This window comes from Actinia tenebrosa, unplaced genomic scaffold (assembly GCF_029948245.1).
Source record: "Actinia tenebrosa isolate PJP-AT-01 unplaced genomic scaffold, QUT_ActTen_1.0 PGA_scaffold2__45_contigs__length_23673736, whole genome shotgun sequence".
Lineage (NCBI taxonomy): Eukaryota > Metazoa > Cnidaria > Anthozoa > Actiniaria > Actiniidae > Actinia > Actinia tenebrosa.
In genome coordinates, this window is record NW_028292579.1 from 20081004 (window position 1) to 20098310 (window position 17307).

Here is a 17307-nt window from a genome sequence, read left to right on the forward strand (position 1 = left end):
GGAGAGTAAATTATTTAGCAATATGATTGTCTAGCAATATGTACGCCTTGCCGTGTCACGACCGTGTTCGTGCCGTGAGTTTTTCACCGTCATACGAAATTACTGCGCTATAGAGTTTGTTGCATGATATGGCTTATTTGTCTTTTTGTTTTTTAGGGTCTCTTCGTGGATTCTCGGCAAAACACAATGACATGTACACACTATGGGATCACACTATCGTTTCAGGATATATGAATAAAACTGATTATAATTCGTTTTTGCTTTTATTTTTATACGTACATAAGTTTTTTTTTAAAAAACATAAGGTTATTAGCGTACTATTAAATGACAAAGAACCACCAAAAGATCAGCGCGCGAGTTACCTTAGCTTAGCATATGTAAGTTTGAAGGCACAAAGATTTGTTGAGAGATGGACTCCCTAGTAATTTCCCCCTAATAGAACACGCACAAAATCGAATATAATTATTTGTTAATGCGTTATATATACCATAAATAATCATCATGCGAAAAAGCCTTCTCTGCAAGCATCCTTCGCTTCAGGGTTCCCTGTGTTAAGACCTCTCTGTGTTTAGACCTTCTTTCGAAATTTCAACAGGACCCCATCATCAGCTTAGGCAAGAGTTGCCTGCAGAGAAGGCTAGGTTCAAAATTGATATTATTTATATTATTTTTGTCTCGTTTCGTTTTGTTTCTACTGCAAGTGCAGGCCACCATCGACAGGAATAGCAACACCAGTGACAAAGCTCGCCCGTGGGCTACACAGAAAGGACACCACTGCACCAAACTCCCGACCCTCGCCGAATCTTCTCATTGGCGTGCCTTGGATTCTCTTCTGCACTGCTTCAGAGGTTACTCCACCGCTTGCCTTGGTCATGTTGTGCCAGGCATCAGACATGACGTAACCAGGGATGACGGCGTTGACCGTGATGCCTCGCGGGGCGAGAGCTTGTGCATAGTAACGAACCTGCAAGGTGAATGTAAAAATCAGACAGGTTAAACGTGGTTTTAATTATAGGAAAACAAAGGCGCGCGCGAAAAAAAATGTTCTAGTGCATTTTTTATTGATTTTTTTACTCTTTCGCATTACGGAGGACATTATCTTGATTTCGAATTTAAAAAATAATTAATTATTTAATTTTTCCGATTTTATTTTCACCATTCACTTTAATCTAAATTGGGCTCCCTGTGATTGGAATCGTTTTGAAATTTGCCAATAATCTGAATATTTTTATCAGTTTTAAACAATATTAAAGTTCGATAATATGATTATTTACCTATATTTATTTCCGTTTCCACCTCTACTAAATTAAAGTTGATTTTCATAGATTTCCCCTGGATTTTTCGGGCGGTGTCCCCTTCATAAAATAGTAGACGGTTCTTATTACTTAGCCTCATTTTTCTAAAATTAACTTTCACTTATATAAATTTAAAAGCATTTATTGACTAACACAATATTAGATTTTTAAATGCACATTTTCCCAGTTGTAGTTTTTAGCTTTTGGTTTTTCTCAAGTTGGAATCTCTCTCAAATTCATTAGAGTATATTTTTATTGTCGTACTATCCAGTGATAATCTTTTTCGTTTAATTTGCCGAGTAATATTCACGATCTAAAGAAGCTGCGGTTTTTGTCTTAGTTGTCATTGTTAATATTTCATTAGCTTGCCTTTCCAAACTAACTTGAACGAAATGTGTAATATAAATAAAATTTGAAAAGCTAGCATAGATCAATTTTGTAGAGATCTCGTCATGATTACGTTTATTTAAATTCAGTAAATAGCGTTGACTATATTTACTCTGGTTTTTAGAGTGTGACTGGGGAGTGTGAAAACGGAGAAAGAGTCAGGAGAGATAGGAGTTGAAAAAAGAGAGAATAGATGGATTCGTTGAGAGAGAGAGAGAGAGAGAGAGAGAGAGAGAGAGAGAGAGAGAGAGAGAGAGAGAGGAGAGAGGAGAGAAGCAACAAGCAACAAGCAACAATTAAGCAAGCAAGCAAATAAAATCATTTTAAACCTATCCTTTTTTCTCTTTATTATCTAAAATATGCACTTTTTTTTCTTAATGAATAGTTCCTGAGCATTATTAGAACTCAATGCTCTTTCATCAGTGTTCTAAAAGTCAAAAAGAATAAATAAAAATATAAAAATATACACATGGCGAAAAATTACGTACAGTCAGCGGTTCGGTACCGCGGGCGCGTATTCATTGTTCAATATTGTACTAAGATGGCTGCCAGTACCAATCGAAAAACGATGCCAGGATTCTACAGACAGCTTAATGAGTCTGCAACCTGGTTTTTAGAGCCAGTAAAGGTGATGAAAAGAAACAGGATGACAAGTGGCCCATATTTTGCAGTAGAAAGGTTAATTTCGAAGCGAAACTACAAGGGAAATGTAAGTAAATTAAAAATTTTTGACAACTTCATTCTTACTTTTTCGGCATGCTTGTGACCATTTTCTTAGCTTTAAAAGTCAAAATTTTAATTTTTTTTTTCGAAAAAAAGGATTCTGACTCCTGTTTAGTTAGTAAGCTTCACATTTCCCCCCAATTTAACAAGGATTTTTGTATTTTCAGACTGAGTATCTTATCAAGTGGGAAGGTTACAGCTCGTACTGCAGTAGCTGGGAGGATGAGGGGAATCTAACAAAAGATCTGATCCGGTAAGTATTAATGCGAATCTAGTGATTTTTGCTCATGTAAATTACATGCCAACATAAAACTTTATTTAATCATACTCTACTAACTGTGATTAAATTAACCTCTATTAACTCTGGATTAAATTCACTCTCTTTTTTTTACAGAACATTTGACAAACCTATAATAGACCATCCAAGACTGGAAGCAAACATTGACTGCTTGTTACATAACATAACTGCTAAGCTAAAAAGCAAATCAAGGGCTCCAGTTTCCTTTTGTTTTGACCATGATTGTTTTCGGTTTTTATTTGGGGATAAGGGAACTGTATCTAGGGATGACAAAGCATTTATGCTAGAAAAGGAGGATTTTCAATGTTGTCATTTTTTCAATGATTGGGATCAGTGTTTAGATAGCAATGGGGATGGAGTCATTATTCAATTTCCAATGAAGGTGGGACTAGTTCTTTCTTTATCACCAAGTGTAACTGTTTTTCAAAATAGGAAATCAGTAAAACAACCCAGAATGCCAATAGAAAAGCTGAAAATTGATTTTTTTCGTAAGCCTTTCTCCTGTATTTAAATTGTTTACATTAGGGAAAACATTTAAATATAAACAAATTACTTGAAAGTATCATTTGTAAAAGACATGAAAAGTTATTTATCAGCTTCTAAAAAGACACTCTAACTCATTGTTTTTTCCCCAAACAGTTGAATGACTGTGTCATCTATGTGAATTGTCAGTATAATGAGTGTCAAATGGGCTAGCTAGTGTATTTTATTCAATATGCATTGCATTTTATGTCTGCTATTACTTGATTTTTGTAGATAAAATCCATTGTCAAGCAAAAGCTAACAATTTAAAATTTTGTATTTGTCAATAGAAGATAAAATAGTGCAAATTGTAAAGATAATTTACATTGTACTTCTTTGAACTTTTGTAAGCAAACAGGCTAATTTTTAAATTTTAAAGCATTTAATTTGAAAAAAGTAGCTATTAGAGTGCCATGAACATAGTAATAAAATAGTAACACTATGTGAATGAAATTGTATATAGAAAAGCTACTTAAAGTATATTGCAATTGAATATATACAATATGAGTCAATGGCATGAAATTAAAACATCTGGGTAATTAAAAAACTATAATATTTTTAGTATTTCAGTATGCCAGTCATTTGCATTTCTCTTTGAGATAAAATTGTCTCTTTGTTTTCTTTTTTATTCCCTCTTCCCAGTAAACAGCATTCTTTTTCTCATATTTTCTTCTTTTCCTTTCATTATCCCTTAGACTCCATTGCCTACTTTCCACTCTTAAGATATCTGCTGTTGAGTCCCACTTGTTTGATTTTCTTAGGACTACAGATCTAGCAACATCATTGTTTTTCTCCACTCCCTGTCCTGTAAAAACTTTCAATGACTTGTACATTTGAAGAAAATATGGTACATGAGCTACTAAGATATGCATATAAGGTGTTACCCTTCTCCTCTCATACCCCTTCATTTTTCCATTCAGGGAAACAAACAACTTCACCCAAGCTACAGCTTTAAGATGGAAGATAGATGGATCTTGTTCTGGTGACCAAGTGTTGATAATGGCATAGAGCTCACCAAAGTTATTCCATATCTCTATAACCTTTTGTCCCAGGTCTTGACACTGAAAAAGTTCTAGAGTTCCTTCTTTTTTTGGAAATTCTTTAAGAAGTTTCTTTTTGTCATCTCCTGTAAGACTGGTCCACTTATATCTTCCACTTGCCCTCCCATCTGCATTTTTTTCTTCCCACACATCAAAAGAAATTCCTAGTGACTTAATATGCTCCACAGTTTTCTTTAGCTGAACTCCCCTCTCTTGTCCCCTAGCTCTATTCACTTCAATAATTTTGTCCCAATCTAGTGCAGCATCTATCACATTCTCTAGCAAAATATCTGTTACTCTTAACATAAGATGAAGCTCATCTACGACTACATGGTCTAGTTGAATCTTAATAAGTGGTTCTCGTTCGCACCCATAGTTGTAGTTATTTTTCTTGCTGGGATGGTTTTTGTACAAGGTAAGTATTTCTTTGAGAGTTCTGCATAGAGGAAGCTTATTAAAATTGGAGAAATCAGTGTCTACTTTCCATCTATCTTCTTTGGGAATCTTACACCAGGCACAGGCATAGTCAGCTGTGGCAGATTTTAATCCAAGCATTAGCAAAATAAATTTGTAATCACCTCCCAAGAAAAATTCAGTGTTCAGGTGTTGTCCATTAACTTCTATAGAACCACTCTGTATCAAATCATTGATTTCTTGAAAAATTGATTGGAAGGCATCCCTTAGAACTTCATAATTTTCAGGTGCATCGACAATGGCAATGGTCCTGTTTCCCTTAGCAGACATTACATCTTGTCCCGATTGCAGCAAAGAAAATGAGAGAATTATATAATTACTATTCCTGGTCATACGAGCACCATCACCATTTACCTTGATTTTGATCTTATCATTGGCTACAGAAAAGTCCCTTGCATTTTTAAAGAAATCTGTTACCTGTACTTTGAGTAGGTCAGTTAGAGAGTTTACTTTAGAACCATGGTATGGGCCAGGAAGTGAAGATAAATGGCACATGTCATTAAGGTTGGACCTGCACTGTTTGATTAAATAAGATTTGGGAAGTCCCTCACAAATAAAAGAAAATTCATGATAAAATTTGTCACCAACACAAAACTTGTCAAGTAGATATAAAACCTGCTCAACTTTGGACTTTTCTTCATTGGTCAAGTTGTTATAATTTTTTCCCTTCTGACTACCATTTAAATCTAGCATATGGGTATCTCCTGATTCTTGATCCTTAATTAGTAAAGCCTGTATGTCTAGGCCAAAAGAATTGGAAAACCAAAGTGCTGTTTTTGCTCTATTTAGAAAACAGTTCAGTGTTCTGCTCTTATTTTTTGTCGATGATAGAGGTTTGCCTTGAAATTCGTTTTCATTTTCTAGTACAGAAATGTAGCTTTGTAGCTCAGCATTGGACTCCTGAAGATGTTGAATTTGCCTATCTCTATTTGCTATTTCTTGCACAAGACAATCAAACATATCTTTCTTTGCCTTTTCAATATCATCATACCTTTTTCTCCATTCCTCCACTTCATTCCTTAGAGTACCTAGCTCCTCGTTCCACTGATCTACGGTTTTAATTTCGCCTTCTCGAATATGAAAATTTCTGCTTCTATCATTCAGTTGCTTCCTAGCTCTACCTTTAGTCTTCCTATATTCTTGAACTACTGATCCTGCTATTTTTCTGATGTTATCGTTTATTCTATTTCTTACTTTTTCTTCAGAAATAAAAACAAACGCATTACCTGGCACACTCCATTCTAGTAAATCAACAAAATTTACCTTTGCATTGTACCGATCTTCTTGTACAATTTCGTGCCATAATTTCAGTAGTGGAAAAGGTATTTTCACTGCAAAAATTACTTTATCGTTTCCCCTACTATAAGCATAATGAAATTCAGAAGAAGACAACTCAACGTTTGAGAGATCTTTATTCAAACGGAGCCGATGGTAATGTGCAAACACGTCCGACATTTTGAAAAACTAGTAAACAGCTGATCGATTGACAGATGATTTTACCGCCAAAATACGATCCACAGGCTCTCAGTCCTCCTCTATGAAATTAGTCAGCTATAACCTGGGACTTAGATGATATATTGAATGATGGGATACAAAATGGCAGACGAAGAATCGATAGTTTTTCAGATATTCTCTTCGAAATTCGCTCTAATTGTATAAGAATACCGCGCGTCATTAGGAATATAAGCAGAAGAAGATTCAAAATTTCTATTCTACCTCATGTTTGGCTGATTTTGGAACCGGTAAAACGAATTTTTTTGCTTATAATTTTGGTTTAAAAACATTGTTTACATGATGAACTTCAAACCTGGACATGTGCAAAACCTATATATTCTTCATTTACATTATTAGAAAGCTGGATTTTCGTGCGAAAATCAGTAAAACAGCATGTCGGCCATTTAATTTGTCTATTCACTCTATGTTTTAACGGCTAAATCTTTGAAAGTAATTGGAACCGATAAGACGATATTTTTTCCTTTCAAAAATGTAATGACATTATCGATAATTGTTAGGAAAAAAATATTGGATATGTGCAAAATGTAAATATTTCTCACAATAAATGCTAGGAGGAAAAAACTCGGGATTCTCGAAGGTTTTCAATTAAATTTTGTTGTTCTTTCTTTGACTTTTAAGCACTCTACTGCGCATGCTCATCGGCCATGTTGTAGCGAATTTTTCGCCATGATATCATTGACTTAGGTCACTTGACTTAGATTAGGTTATCTCTTTCGGTTGGAATTTATAAATATTCCTGCATTAGTCTTCAAACTAATCAGTAAGATCACCTTTCTCAGTAAAAGTACGCAAAAAAGTAAATAAATTTCCAGTTAAACCGGAATAAATTTCTTGAGAAGCATATCAAGCCATCATCAAATATTTACTAGACCCCGTAATACCGGTTTTCTTGATATCAAGTAACGCAATGCGGTCAACGTTTCTCTAGAGTAAACAATACTCGATCTGATTGGTTGGTAAACTAACCAAAAACTTGTTTACGAAATTGTCAAGCTCTTCACTGATTACCCAGAGCCCACTTTCCTCGTGAGTTCTTGATACGAAATCGCGAATTGTTTTCTATCTTATATCTGGCTTAGCCCTGGGCTTCAAGTTTGTTTGCAGCAAAACATGTACAGTACATCATATTACTGTTAGAAAGTTCTCGTAAATCGATAAATTATTGACGATATATTGAAGTTGCTAACACTCACTTGAGTGTTTGGAAGAGGCAAAAGTGAGTCAAAAAGCCGGTTATATGTTTTCTAAAAACAATTATGCAATATATGATCGATGCGACTCACCAATAGCTCCATACATCCCTTTGCTTGTGCAGTGATCGCATACCCCGGTTTTGGAGTCTGAAGAACGTTAGAGCCATACGTAGAAACCGCAATAATATAACCCTTGCCGTCTTCCATGATTTTGACAGCTTGTTCCACACATCTTATGAAGCATTTAGGGTAAATCTTCTGGAAGTAATCGTAGGTCGAAAAATTCTTGAACTCGCCACTACCAATTGTATCTTTGTAGCTCTGGGCAGCCTTTTTCGCATCATGTGTTCCTGCTTCTGAAGTGATACCAACAGCAGCCCCTGCATTGTGGACAAATGCGTTCAATTGGTTGCCAAAGTTTTCTTCGGCGCATTTAAAAATCTGATCCACGGTCGATTCTTCTCCGATATCTCCCTTCAGCACGAATATTTTAATATTGTATTTACTTTCTAGACTGGCTTTGGCCTTCTCTGCTGCTTCGACGTTGGAATTGAAAGTTAAAATGAGATGGGTATACCCTTCCTTAGCCAATTCTTCAGCTATGTTATACCCTAAGCCTCGGGTACCTCCAGTGATGATGCCTTTCATATTGGACTATATAGTCTAATATACCACTCAAATGTTCAACCTCAACACTTTTTCAGGCAAAGGGGGCCTACTTACTGATTTCGTACAGCAAGAGCCACCAGTTTTATACGACCCTGTCAAGGATGGTCAGGTTGGGACCAGAACATACTAGTATTTTTCAGGTTTTTTGATCAAAACTTTTTCATGATTGGTTTATATTAAGAGACTGCATGATGTAAGAAGAACTTGGCATATGCAGACAAACCCAGTTTAACTTGTTTTCCGTCAGTACTTTTCCCATTAATGATGACGCGAGTTGCTTGCACATGCACTTGAGTGACCACTATTTACGAGTCAGCTGTATTATATTACTGAACCGAATCGGGTATAAACTAGCTTCTCGCCAGAAGTCCATGACTACGGACTTCTGGTTCTCGCAGATTCTATATGGCAGTTTCATGCAGGTGATTGGAGCTAGATTAATTGTCGTTTGTATTTAATTTCCAGTAGTTCTCTACTTTAGCCCCCCGTCTACGTCACGACCTCGTTTATTTGTACCAACTTAACAACACAATAAGAACCAATATCATTCAAAACACACACACACACACGGGCGGGCTGGAGGTCGTACATACGCCTGTATGCCAAAGAAATTGTCTCATTTATCAATGTTAGTAGTTGACCTTTGTTTCCAATATTATGACAATGACATATTTATGATGCATCTGGATACGCGGTCATACGAACATTGCTCTATAGCCAGTCGGTTAATTAAGTTCCCCCAAAAGTCCCAAAACTGCTCACGTAAACTGACGCAAATCTCGCAATGTATGATGGGATACTAGCGAATATTCTCTTCTGAGCGATCGCGTGCAGGGAGACTCCAGACGTGCTTTTCAGATTTTAAAATTTCATGAAGATAAGATTACGATTTTCGGTCATCAACCTCAAACACAAAACCCACTAACGGGATCTAACTTGTTATAGTTAAACCAGTTTACAACACTATACTATGTTTCATGACTAATTTATGATACCGCATGCTCGTTGGACAAACTAGAACTTTCGGGACTTCTGCGTTATATCAGTGTGGATGGTAAGTGCGAGTTCGATCGGCGTATAGAGATAAAATTAATATTAAAATAGTTCATGAACGGGTCGAACAGAAATTGTACTTATAGCCAGAAACATGGATTTATTAGCTACTAGTTTTGGAGTTTTGCAGGTGTTTCGTACTAGTCATCTCAGCTCTATCTCCTGCTTTTGAGAAGCAACCAAATTCTACTATACCTATGATCAACCTGAGCGGTCATTGGTCAAAGCGGCCCCAGAGATGGTGTTTGTACAGTGTCATACCTCTATTAAGCGACCAACCTCTGTTTAGCGGCCAGTGGTCAAAGCGGCCCCAGAGATGGTGTTTGTACAGTGTCGTACATCTATTTAGCGACCAACCTCTATTAAGCGACCAACCTCTATTTAGCGGCCAGTTACTGCGTTAATGTTCTCGATCGATGTCCAAAGAGGATTTTTGCACTGAAAAAAGCATACTTCTACCTACAGTTGAGTTTGAATTGAAGTGCATTGTACAATAAGATTCAGGGTTCTTACGGATTCCTCATTGAAAATTTCTAAAATCATTAAAGTTTCTCAAAGCCTATCAACTAAAATTTCCAAAACCACATAAACAAAGAAATATAGTAAAATTCATGGATGAAAAATATTCAACATACAAACCAATACAAAATATGGCACCATTTAACGATCTATTTCTCTGTTTATTTCACAATAATCTCAACAGCTACAAGATAAGAGCTCATCATATGCAGATTGTCTTTCGTCGCCGTTCAATAGCCCACTTCAGAGATACGCTTCGCTTGTCAAGTACAAAGCTTTCAGTATGAGGCTCCGTGCTAAATGCTCAGTCATTCGTGACAGGTGATAAGAATAAATTTAAATTATATTTAAAATAAATTTAGCACGTAGCCTCATACTGAAACCTTTGTGCGTGACAAGCGAAGCATATCTCGGAAGTGGGCTATTACTGTAATACAACAAAAAGAGTTCTTTGCAAGGTAGGACCTGGGCAACTAACAGAAAAAAAAATCGATAACTTTTCCATAGCCCAGTGTCCTGAAAAAATGCATTATTGATTTCAAAAATTACTTTCCAAGACTTTCCAAAACCCGTACGAACCATGGGGATTCTCTTAGGGGAAAAAATTACATAAACCTCGGAAGGAAAGCGGCCAACCTTTGCTTAGCGCGGTGCGCATAACACACGCGTTTTCCAATCTTAACTAGACCAAATTGATTTTATATATTATCAATGAGATTATATTGATACATATAAATGTATACTATACAGCAATGCAACGGAGAAAAATGTCAAAGGAATATATTCTATGCTTTCAATACTATTTCGAGCTTTCTTATCAAATGTAGTTCCTCCCGGTAGCCACAGGCAGCCCAAGCAGTATATGTCTTTTTTTCAAAAGCAATGGAATACTCTGGCTGGTATACTTTGGTACAAAAATGCTACTTACCATGGGATGACACGCAATATTTGGGAGGAAAACGAGCCTTTTCATTTAATGTTCCGGATCACGTAAGGAATGACAATAAAGCGACCGCCGTGTTGGGTGATCTATGAGGAATACTTTGTTTACCCTCCTCTTCAGGCATCTCCTTTGGCTCTTTTTGCTTCTTGGGCTTCCTGTGGTTTCCGGCCTAGTTTCTGCCATAAGATTTGATTTTTCTTTCGTACGTAACACATGCATGCTCCATTCGGACTAAAGGCTTATTATATATAAATCAAATTATTCGCGAGTTTTTGAATTATCATTATTAACTTTATTATTATTGTCCATATTTCTTACAGTACAAAGTAAATTAACACAATTCCAAGAACTGCAAAAATTACTGCAGTACACAGCACCACCAAATTCTGCGCTTCACGTGTAATTTTCCTTCCTAATTCAGTATCTTCGATGATAGTTTTGAAAACTTGACCTTTGACATTCAGGTGGGGGAAAGCCATGTCCGGTGTCTCCATGCCAAGAAAGTCACACAACGGTCCCCATCCTTGCTCAACGCCAAACACTAGCAATTTCTCTGGAGGAACCACAGACCTGACGCGGTCATTATGCAGGCGATATCGTTTGCGACAGATGTAGGAAGATTTCAGATCAGCAACTCCAAATGCTGCCATTCTCGTACCAAAAAGAATCCTCAAGAATTTGGCGTGCGTTGGAAGGAATCGTCTTATCCTCGTTAGGAATGAGCTTCTGTAGACTTCAACTTGTTTCGTATAGCTTTGCATCCAAGCGTCTTCGTCTTTTCGTATAGACAGAATAACTTTCGCGTCAGGAAATGCTTCCATGAGCTCTTCGAAAAATAAGTTACTGGGAACATCAATAACCGCGTCTACGTCCTTAAACATGGAGTAAAAATCTGGTACTTTACCAACGTTGAAGAGATCCAGCCATTCGTCCATGTAATGAAGGATTTGATCATCGATGTCGTACACTTTGTAGCCAAGAATCCTCAATGCATTGGCAATGGATTTGGTGCCCGTCTTGGGTAAACCCGCACAAATGAGTTTCATCTTAATAAATCATTGGATCGAAGAGCATATAGCTCGGTCGGTCTTGCCACAGGCAGCCCAAATTTTAATTTCATTTTATAGGTTAAAATTTTAAAAAATAATTTCCCTATAAAATAGAATTATGTTACCTGAAATATTTTGCACTTGCTTTAAGAATGAATAAAAAAGATAAAACTATAAAATAATATACAAAAATGAATCAAAAATGAAATCCTCTCCCCGGCGGGGAATCGAACCCCGGTCTCCCGCGTGACAGGCGGGGATACTCACCACTATACTACCGAGGATTTCTTAGAAAAACTTTCAAGAAAAAACAATTTATTGTCATGTACAATCCTCTAAATTCAAAAATCTCTGTTATTGCTCGTAAAGCACTGATGTTTTTGGAACTAAAGCTCTATTAACAGACGTACTTTGTATGAACACGACAAAGTCTTTCGTAGCCTGTTTATTTAAGGTCTGTGGATGAATATTCCAATCTTGTGAGCCCTTTCTTAGGCCAACCATATCCCTCGCTGCTTGTCCACCTTCATAAATGGCTCCATTTTCTTTACTTTTAAGAACTATTTTCTTCTTAAAACTTATTGTTTCAGTCTTGGTATGTTGGTAAAATGCATTCCCTACGACGTAGTCGAGACCCTTGCTTTGTATAAATTCACGAATTCCTTGGCGTTTTTTCACACGAAACTCCATAAAACGTCCATTTGCCGGAATCAAAGCTTTCCTTAACTCTTCAAAAGAAGGCATTAGAGTCTCTTTTACTCTCTTTCTAGAAGTAATTCTTCCAGAATAGAGCTGGATAAAGCGTTCTTTCCATGAATCCGCTCTTCCCAAATGGCAAGGACGATTTTCCTTTTTACAACGAATTCCACAGAGCGATTTCCACAAGCCACTAATATTAGCAGTACCATACCACTGATGGCAGACTTCACTTGCAATACATAGAGTTTTCACGTCAAAATAGCTAAAAATATGAACCAAAACTTCTTCTCCGATGTTTTCCATGATTTGTTTGAAATGATTTTCGCGCTAAAATTAATGACTTGAGATTGTACACAGGGAGCCCAATTAAGAAAGAACAGCAAATGAAAATTAAAATCAAATAAATAAGAAATTTCTTTTTGAAGCGCCTCTTTCTATAATTCTATGATTTTCTATATTTTAATTTTTCTATACTGATTCATCATTGTGTCTATTCTTTAGAAATAAAATTTCATGGATAGAATCTTACCATTTGCATTTATTATTTATTATTTTGAGTTGAGTTGTGTGCACAGAACATTGAATGTTAGAACGACTAGAACGACTAGAAGTTATTATAGCGTAACAGTTTTTTGTGTGATGCAATATATATGTTCCTATATTTTGGTGTAGAAACGCTGCATTTTATTATTTCGTTATATTTTATAGCAAATTATCTTGGTCTCAAAAAAATGAATAAATAATAATGATAAAATAAAGGGTTTCTGTCCCAATTTTATCATAATCGGGCTCCCTGTGGAATAGTTCATGTTTCGTAAATGGCGGATGTCATTGGGTGGCGCTGCTGAAATGCCTTATTTTCCTCTTAATTTCCGAGGTTTTCTAAGCTTTTCTGAATAGTTATTAACGGTATTTCATAACCAAAGGTTTAAGGATGGAAACTGAGACGGTAACGAAAACTGGTGGTCAAGTTGACGGTAAGTTTCAGAGGTCTGGTTTTTTACGACGTTCCAGATACACTCAATTATTTCAACCAGTATTAGAATCTATTAGAATTCTCAAAATCAAATATTTTATACCTGAAATAAATATTTTTAATCTCTCTATTAATGGCTTATCTACTTCTCGGTAAAGCAGGCAACATTCCTGTAGCAAACTCGTATGATTATAGATTCCTTACGTTAGGTTAAAAAAAACGGAAGTACTTGCAAGCTTGTATCTAGCTGTTATAGTCACGAGACAAGGACCACCATTGATTTTGGTTAATTATTTGTTAATTCTCTTGTATATCCTTTCAAAATTAATTATTGATCTTCAAGGCTGATAGGTTCAGGAACTGAGGCAGGATTTGTTTACATTTTTATTTCCATGGTCATATTAAAGCAACTTATGTAAATTAAGTGAGTCTGGGATTTCATACCTAAATTTTGGGAAAAATTAGTACATTAGTACATGAAATTCCTTTTTAGAATAGAGGGTGGGTATTTGGGGGGAAAGGGGGTGGGGGGACAAACCTGTCATCCCCCCCCCCCCCCCCCCCGAATCTGTGCATTTGAACTCAATGTTTCATTTAGGGGGTTTGAAGCAGTAGAAAGTCCAGGGAATAATAACCCGAAAAAAACCTGAAGTGTTCATGGTTCAAGTGCCCTCATTGTAAAACACTCTGGACAGCTTGTTAATGTATTAAACGCTACATTTGGCTAATTTTTTAATCAATCGAACCTTAAACATTACTTTGGGATGTAATCCAAAATTACAATATAATTACAATATTAATTCAATCTGTTTACTCAACAGATCTTTGCATTGCCTTGGTTGACGCAGCCAATGACAAACAAGGAGATGTCAGAGATGTTATTATCATGGCTCTTCATGATATTGGAAAGAAACAGCCAGAAATGGTTCTCACTACAATCAAAGCTTTCTTGGTTAAACATCAAAAGGTAAGAAGAGATAACTAACTAAAAACTAGTGTGAGCTGTGTCGGTGTTTCTAATGAAACAGTAATGATAAAAAGGTAAATTATACACTGTGAAAAATCATGAAAAAACTTACTAACTACTTACTACTTTTTTCATCTTTTCACAGTGTATAATTTACCTTTTTATCATTACCGTTTCATCAAAAGGTAAATCAATGAATGAACAGTTACAGTAGTACAACGATTATGTCACACTTAAAAGCATATGTTTTTGATTTCACAAAAATATGATGACTGTAGCAATGGAAAAAAGGTAAAAAATAAAGTATATTTGCCAATAGTATAAGCCTACTAATGGCCTATCACAAATCCTGCGCTATGATTGACTGAGCTTCTAGTGGTCGAATTGGGTACTTTCTCTATCATGTACGTCGCTATACCATAACTTTCCCTTCCAGTCACAGTACTTGAGCTTACGATGTCGAACTCCTTTCGCTGTTATCAAGAGCTATTTAGCAATGTTTTTCTTTTTTCTTTTGGGGCCTGTAGCCTGCGTAGGGGTTCTTGGGGGGTTGGGGAGAGAGGGGAGGCCCTCCAATAGCGCAGTGCAGCCGTGACATCATAAAAATGTAGACAAAGGCAAAATTCGGACAAACTTACAAGTTTACTTTCAGCAGATAACTTTCACAGCCGATCGCAGTTGATCTTAGTTTACATGGGTTATTATTGTAACTTTAAGTAACAATAATAAAATTGGTTCGTATAATCCTCGTAGCGGTTAAACAGAATGCAATGTTTGTCCGAATCTTTAAGCTATTTTTAGAATCAGCGTGCTGCGCTATTATAAATATGGCTCACTTATGTTTGCCTGATCATTTTTTCTAATCCAGCTGAGCCTTGGGCATAGAGTAGTACTATTGAAGGCAGCATCAAAGGTCATCAAGGATTCTCTAGATGATCTGGACATAAATATTGGCAAGCAACTGATCAAACTTGCTTCTGATGAAATGACTAAAAGCAAGGTATGAATGGATAAATGAATGAAGGAATGAATGAAGAAGGAGGGAAGAAAGGAAGGAAACAAGGAACGAAGGAAGGAACAAGAGAAGGAAGGGATAATAGGAAGGAAGGAAAAGAAAAGAAGGAAGAAAGGAAGGAAGGAAAAGAAAAGAAGGAAGAAAGGAAGGAGGGAAAGTATAAATGATTTAGTGAATGAACTGATTTACTATAAACAATGAATGATTCAACAAATGATTGAACAAATAACTCAATAATGAAGGAATAAGTGAATGAATCAACTAAGTAAAGTTAATAATGAATTATAGGTGGATGTAGGGGAGAATAATTGAATGGGTTAATTGTTATACCAATAAAAGAATCATTGTGAATTCATGATTTATGCAAGAATGGAATTCAAGATGAAATGAAAATTAAGATATCCATCAGGGCTTGGCTCTAAGTAATTGTTAATTACCTCGAACGTCGGCAATAAGCCATATACATCCTGAAGGCCACAGGCCCGAGGGATGTATAAGCTTATTGCCGACGTTCGAGGTAATTAAGTATTTTATTTATCAATTGAGAAGGTTTTCTATCAAATGTTGCTCATTATAAATGCAAGGTCTATGTATAGTTATTAACCGGGTTAATAACTAACTATATATTGACCTCGCATTTATAATTGTTAAATCCTTATCCAGTGGATGAGTTGATGCTGTTATCCAATAAATTTATCCATTGGATAGGATTAATCTGTCGGATAGCACTATTCACCCTTCCTAAAACTTAGACCCAGATTATCCATTGTTCCTTTTTAATAAGTATTTAAAAACTTCTTACAATTCTAAGGCTTATAACTTACAATTTTATCATTATTTCCAAGGACATTGAGCCAGAATGGCAGACAGCAGCATCAGAAGTGCTAGTCGCTCTTGGCAAAAGGTTTGATCATGAAGTCATGGCTGAACTTTTGGATAAACTTGCTCCAGGATCACTACCACATTATTTTGTCATTCAAACATTGGCTTCTTTGGCAGCTGCTAATGGTAAACATTTTTTTTTTTACAATATACAGATATACACATAAAGCTATACATAACATTTTCTGTCTCTTTTCCTTATATTTCTTATACACGTTGGTAATTTTTTTCATTATTATTATTATTATTTTTTTAATTAATTTATTTATTTTTGTTACCGACCTCCTCCCCTACTATTTATATGATATTTGAATGTTTTTGAAGAAGAAAAAAGAGAGAGAGGGAAAAAAAAAGAAAGTGACATTTTCTATTAAGTTTAGATTGTTCTTCTAATTATTATTGTCGTATATAATAGACAATACAAACAAACAAGCAAAAAAAAAAACAAACAACAACAGAAAGAATATATATTATTATGGTAAACATGGTAAACATGCTAGTGGTAGTGTTGTCAACACTTTGAGGGAATAAAACAATGTACATGATAGGCTGATTGAGGCATATTTCATTTTATTTACTGCCTCCTGTTTGGGTGGGTGGGTCGTTTGGTTGTTTGATTGATTGGTTGGTTGTGTGCAGTTATAAAACACAGGGTTGGCAGAACATGAGAGAAGTGTTAAAGTGTATATGACACGAAAAAATTTTAATGTTAAGAATGTGTAGTTTATTGGCATTAATAAGAATATCATGCTTAAATTTGTTTCAAAAACGTATTTCTCTAGAAATTCAAAAAATTTTAGCACGAGTTGTGACGTCATTTTGTTTACAAGTCTCCAGATTTAGTTGCAAATACACGAAATATGTTTGAATATAGAATCTTAATTTCAAGTAGTACACTTTTCAATTTCCCAACATTGGAAGAGTACTACGTAAGCTATCAAATGAAGCTGACTAAAATATGTCTTTTGTTGTTAATTTATATGAATTACAATTTATATTTAGTACATTACTACTGAATCTAGAGTACGTGTCAACAAAATGACGTCACAAATTGGGATTAACTTTCGCAAATATCTCAAGAAATAAGC

At 35.7% G+C, this 17307-nt stretch overlaps 6 protein-coding genes and 1 non-coding gene across 7 annotated transcripts in view; 2 read left to right on the forward strand and 5 right to left on the reverse strand.

Annotated features, from left to right (window-relative positions):
• Positions 1-244: 244 nt before the first annotated feature.
• Positions 245-8296, reverse strand: LOC116305597 (uncharacterized). The gene is made up of 2 exons (XM_031715539.2): positions 7538-8296; positions 245-964 (listed from the first exon to the last, which is right to left on the reverse strand). Exons 1-2 carry the CDS (start codon positions 8093-8095, stop codon positions 692-694), a joined length of 831 nt encoding a protein of 276 aa, XP_031571399.2. The 5' UTR covers positions 8096-8296; the 3' UTR covers positions 245-691.
• LOC148909535 (uncharacterized) lies at positions 2133-3564 on the forward strand. The gene is made up of 3 exons (XM_089034312.1): positions 2133-2391; positions 2573-2658; positions 2800-3564. Exons 1-3 carry the CDS (start codon positions 2152-2154, stop codon positions 3212-3214), a joined length of 741 nt encoding a protein of 246 aa, XP_088890438.1. The 5' UTR covers positions 2133-2151; the 3' UTR covers positions 3215-3564.
• Positions 3735-6378, reverse strand: LOC148909536 (uncharacterized). The gene has a single exon (XM_089034311.1). The coding sequence runs from the start codon at positions 6192-6194 to the stop codon at positions 3804-3806; it is 2391 nt and encodes a 796-aa protein (XP_088890437.1). The 5' UTR covers positions 6195-6378; the 3' UTR covers positions 3735-3803.
• A 2604-nt stretch (positions 8297-10900) lies between the features above and the next one.
• LOC116305565 (uncharacterized) lies at positions 10901-11870 on the reverse strand. Its single transcript, XM_031715507.2, has one exon. It carries the CDS (start codon positions 11675-11677, stop codon positions 10946-10948), a length of 732 nt encoding a protein of 243 aa, XP_031571367.1. The 5' UTR covers positions 11678-11870; the 3' UTR covers positions 10901-10945.
• A 22-nt stretch (positions 11871-11892) lies between these two features.
• On the reverse strand, positions 11893-11964 carry Trnad-guc (transfer RNA aspartic acid (anticodon GUC)). Its single transcript has one exon. It is a non-coding gene; the product is annotated as a tRNA-Asp (tRNA).
• Positions 11965-12011: 47 nt separating this feature from the next.
• Positions 12012-12682, reverse strand: LOC116305545 (uncharacterized). The gene has a single exon (XM_031715485.2). The coding sequence runs from the start codon at positions 12680-12682 to the stop codon at positions 12035-12037; it is 648 nt and encodes a 215-aa protein (XP_031571345.2). The 3' UTR covers positions 12012-12034.
• Positions 12683-13194: 512 nt separating this feature from the next.
• LOC116308942 (maestro heat-like repeat-containing protein family member 1) overlaps positions 13195-17307 on the forward strand; it is a 41968-nt gene continuing 37855 nt past the window's right edge. Inside the window, exons 1-4 of the mRNA XM_089034240.1 lie at positions 13195-13356; positions 14177-14322; positions 15191-15322; positions 16183-16345. Coding sequence (XP_088890366.1) covers positions 13314-13356; positions 14177-14322; positions 15191-15322; positions 16183-16345 — 484 coding nt within the window. The 5' untranslated portion in view covers positions 13195-13313. The remainder of the gene's footprint in view (positions 13357-14176; positions 14323-15190; positions 15323-16182; positions 16346-17307) is intronic.

Bases quoted from the DNA above. Each gene is read 5' to 3' on its own strand.
- LOC148909536 (XM_089034311.1), bottom strand. From the start codon at position 6,194: ATGTCGGACGTGTTTGCACATTACCATCGGCTCCGTTTGAATAAAGAT.
- LOC116305565 (XM_031715507.2), bottom strand. From the start codon at position 11,677: ATGAAACTCATTTGTGCGGGTTTACCCAAGACGGGCACCAAATCCATT.
- LOC116305545 (XM_031715485.2), bottom strand. From the start codon at position 12,682: ATGGAAAACATCGGAGAAGAAGTTTTGGTTCATATTTTTAGCTATTTT.
- LOC148909535 (XM_089034312.1), top strand. From the start codon at position 2,152: ATGGCGAAAAATTACGTACAGTCAGCGGTTCGGTACCGCGGGCGCGTA. The intron at 2,392-2,572 runs GTAAGTAAATTA...TTGTATTTTCAG, and splicing joins AGCGAAACTACAAGGGAAAT to ACTGAGTATCTTATCAAGTG. The intron at 2,659-2,799 runs GTAAGTATTAAT...TTTTTTTTACAG, and splicing joins CTAACAAAAGATCTGATCCG to AACATTTGACAAACCTATAA.
- LOC116305597 (XM_031715539.2), bottom strand. From the start codon at position 8,095: ATGAAAGGCATCATCACTGGAGGTACCCGAGGCTTAGGGTATAACATA. The intron at 965-7,537 runs GTGAGTCGCATC...TTCACCTTGCAG, and splicing joins AGGGATGTATGGAGCTATTG to GTTCGTTACTATGCACAAGC.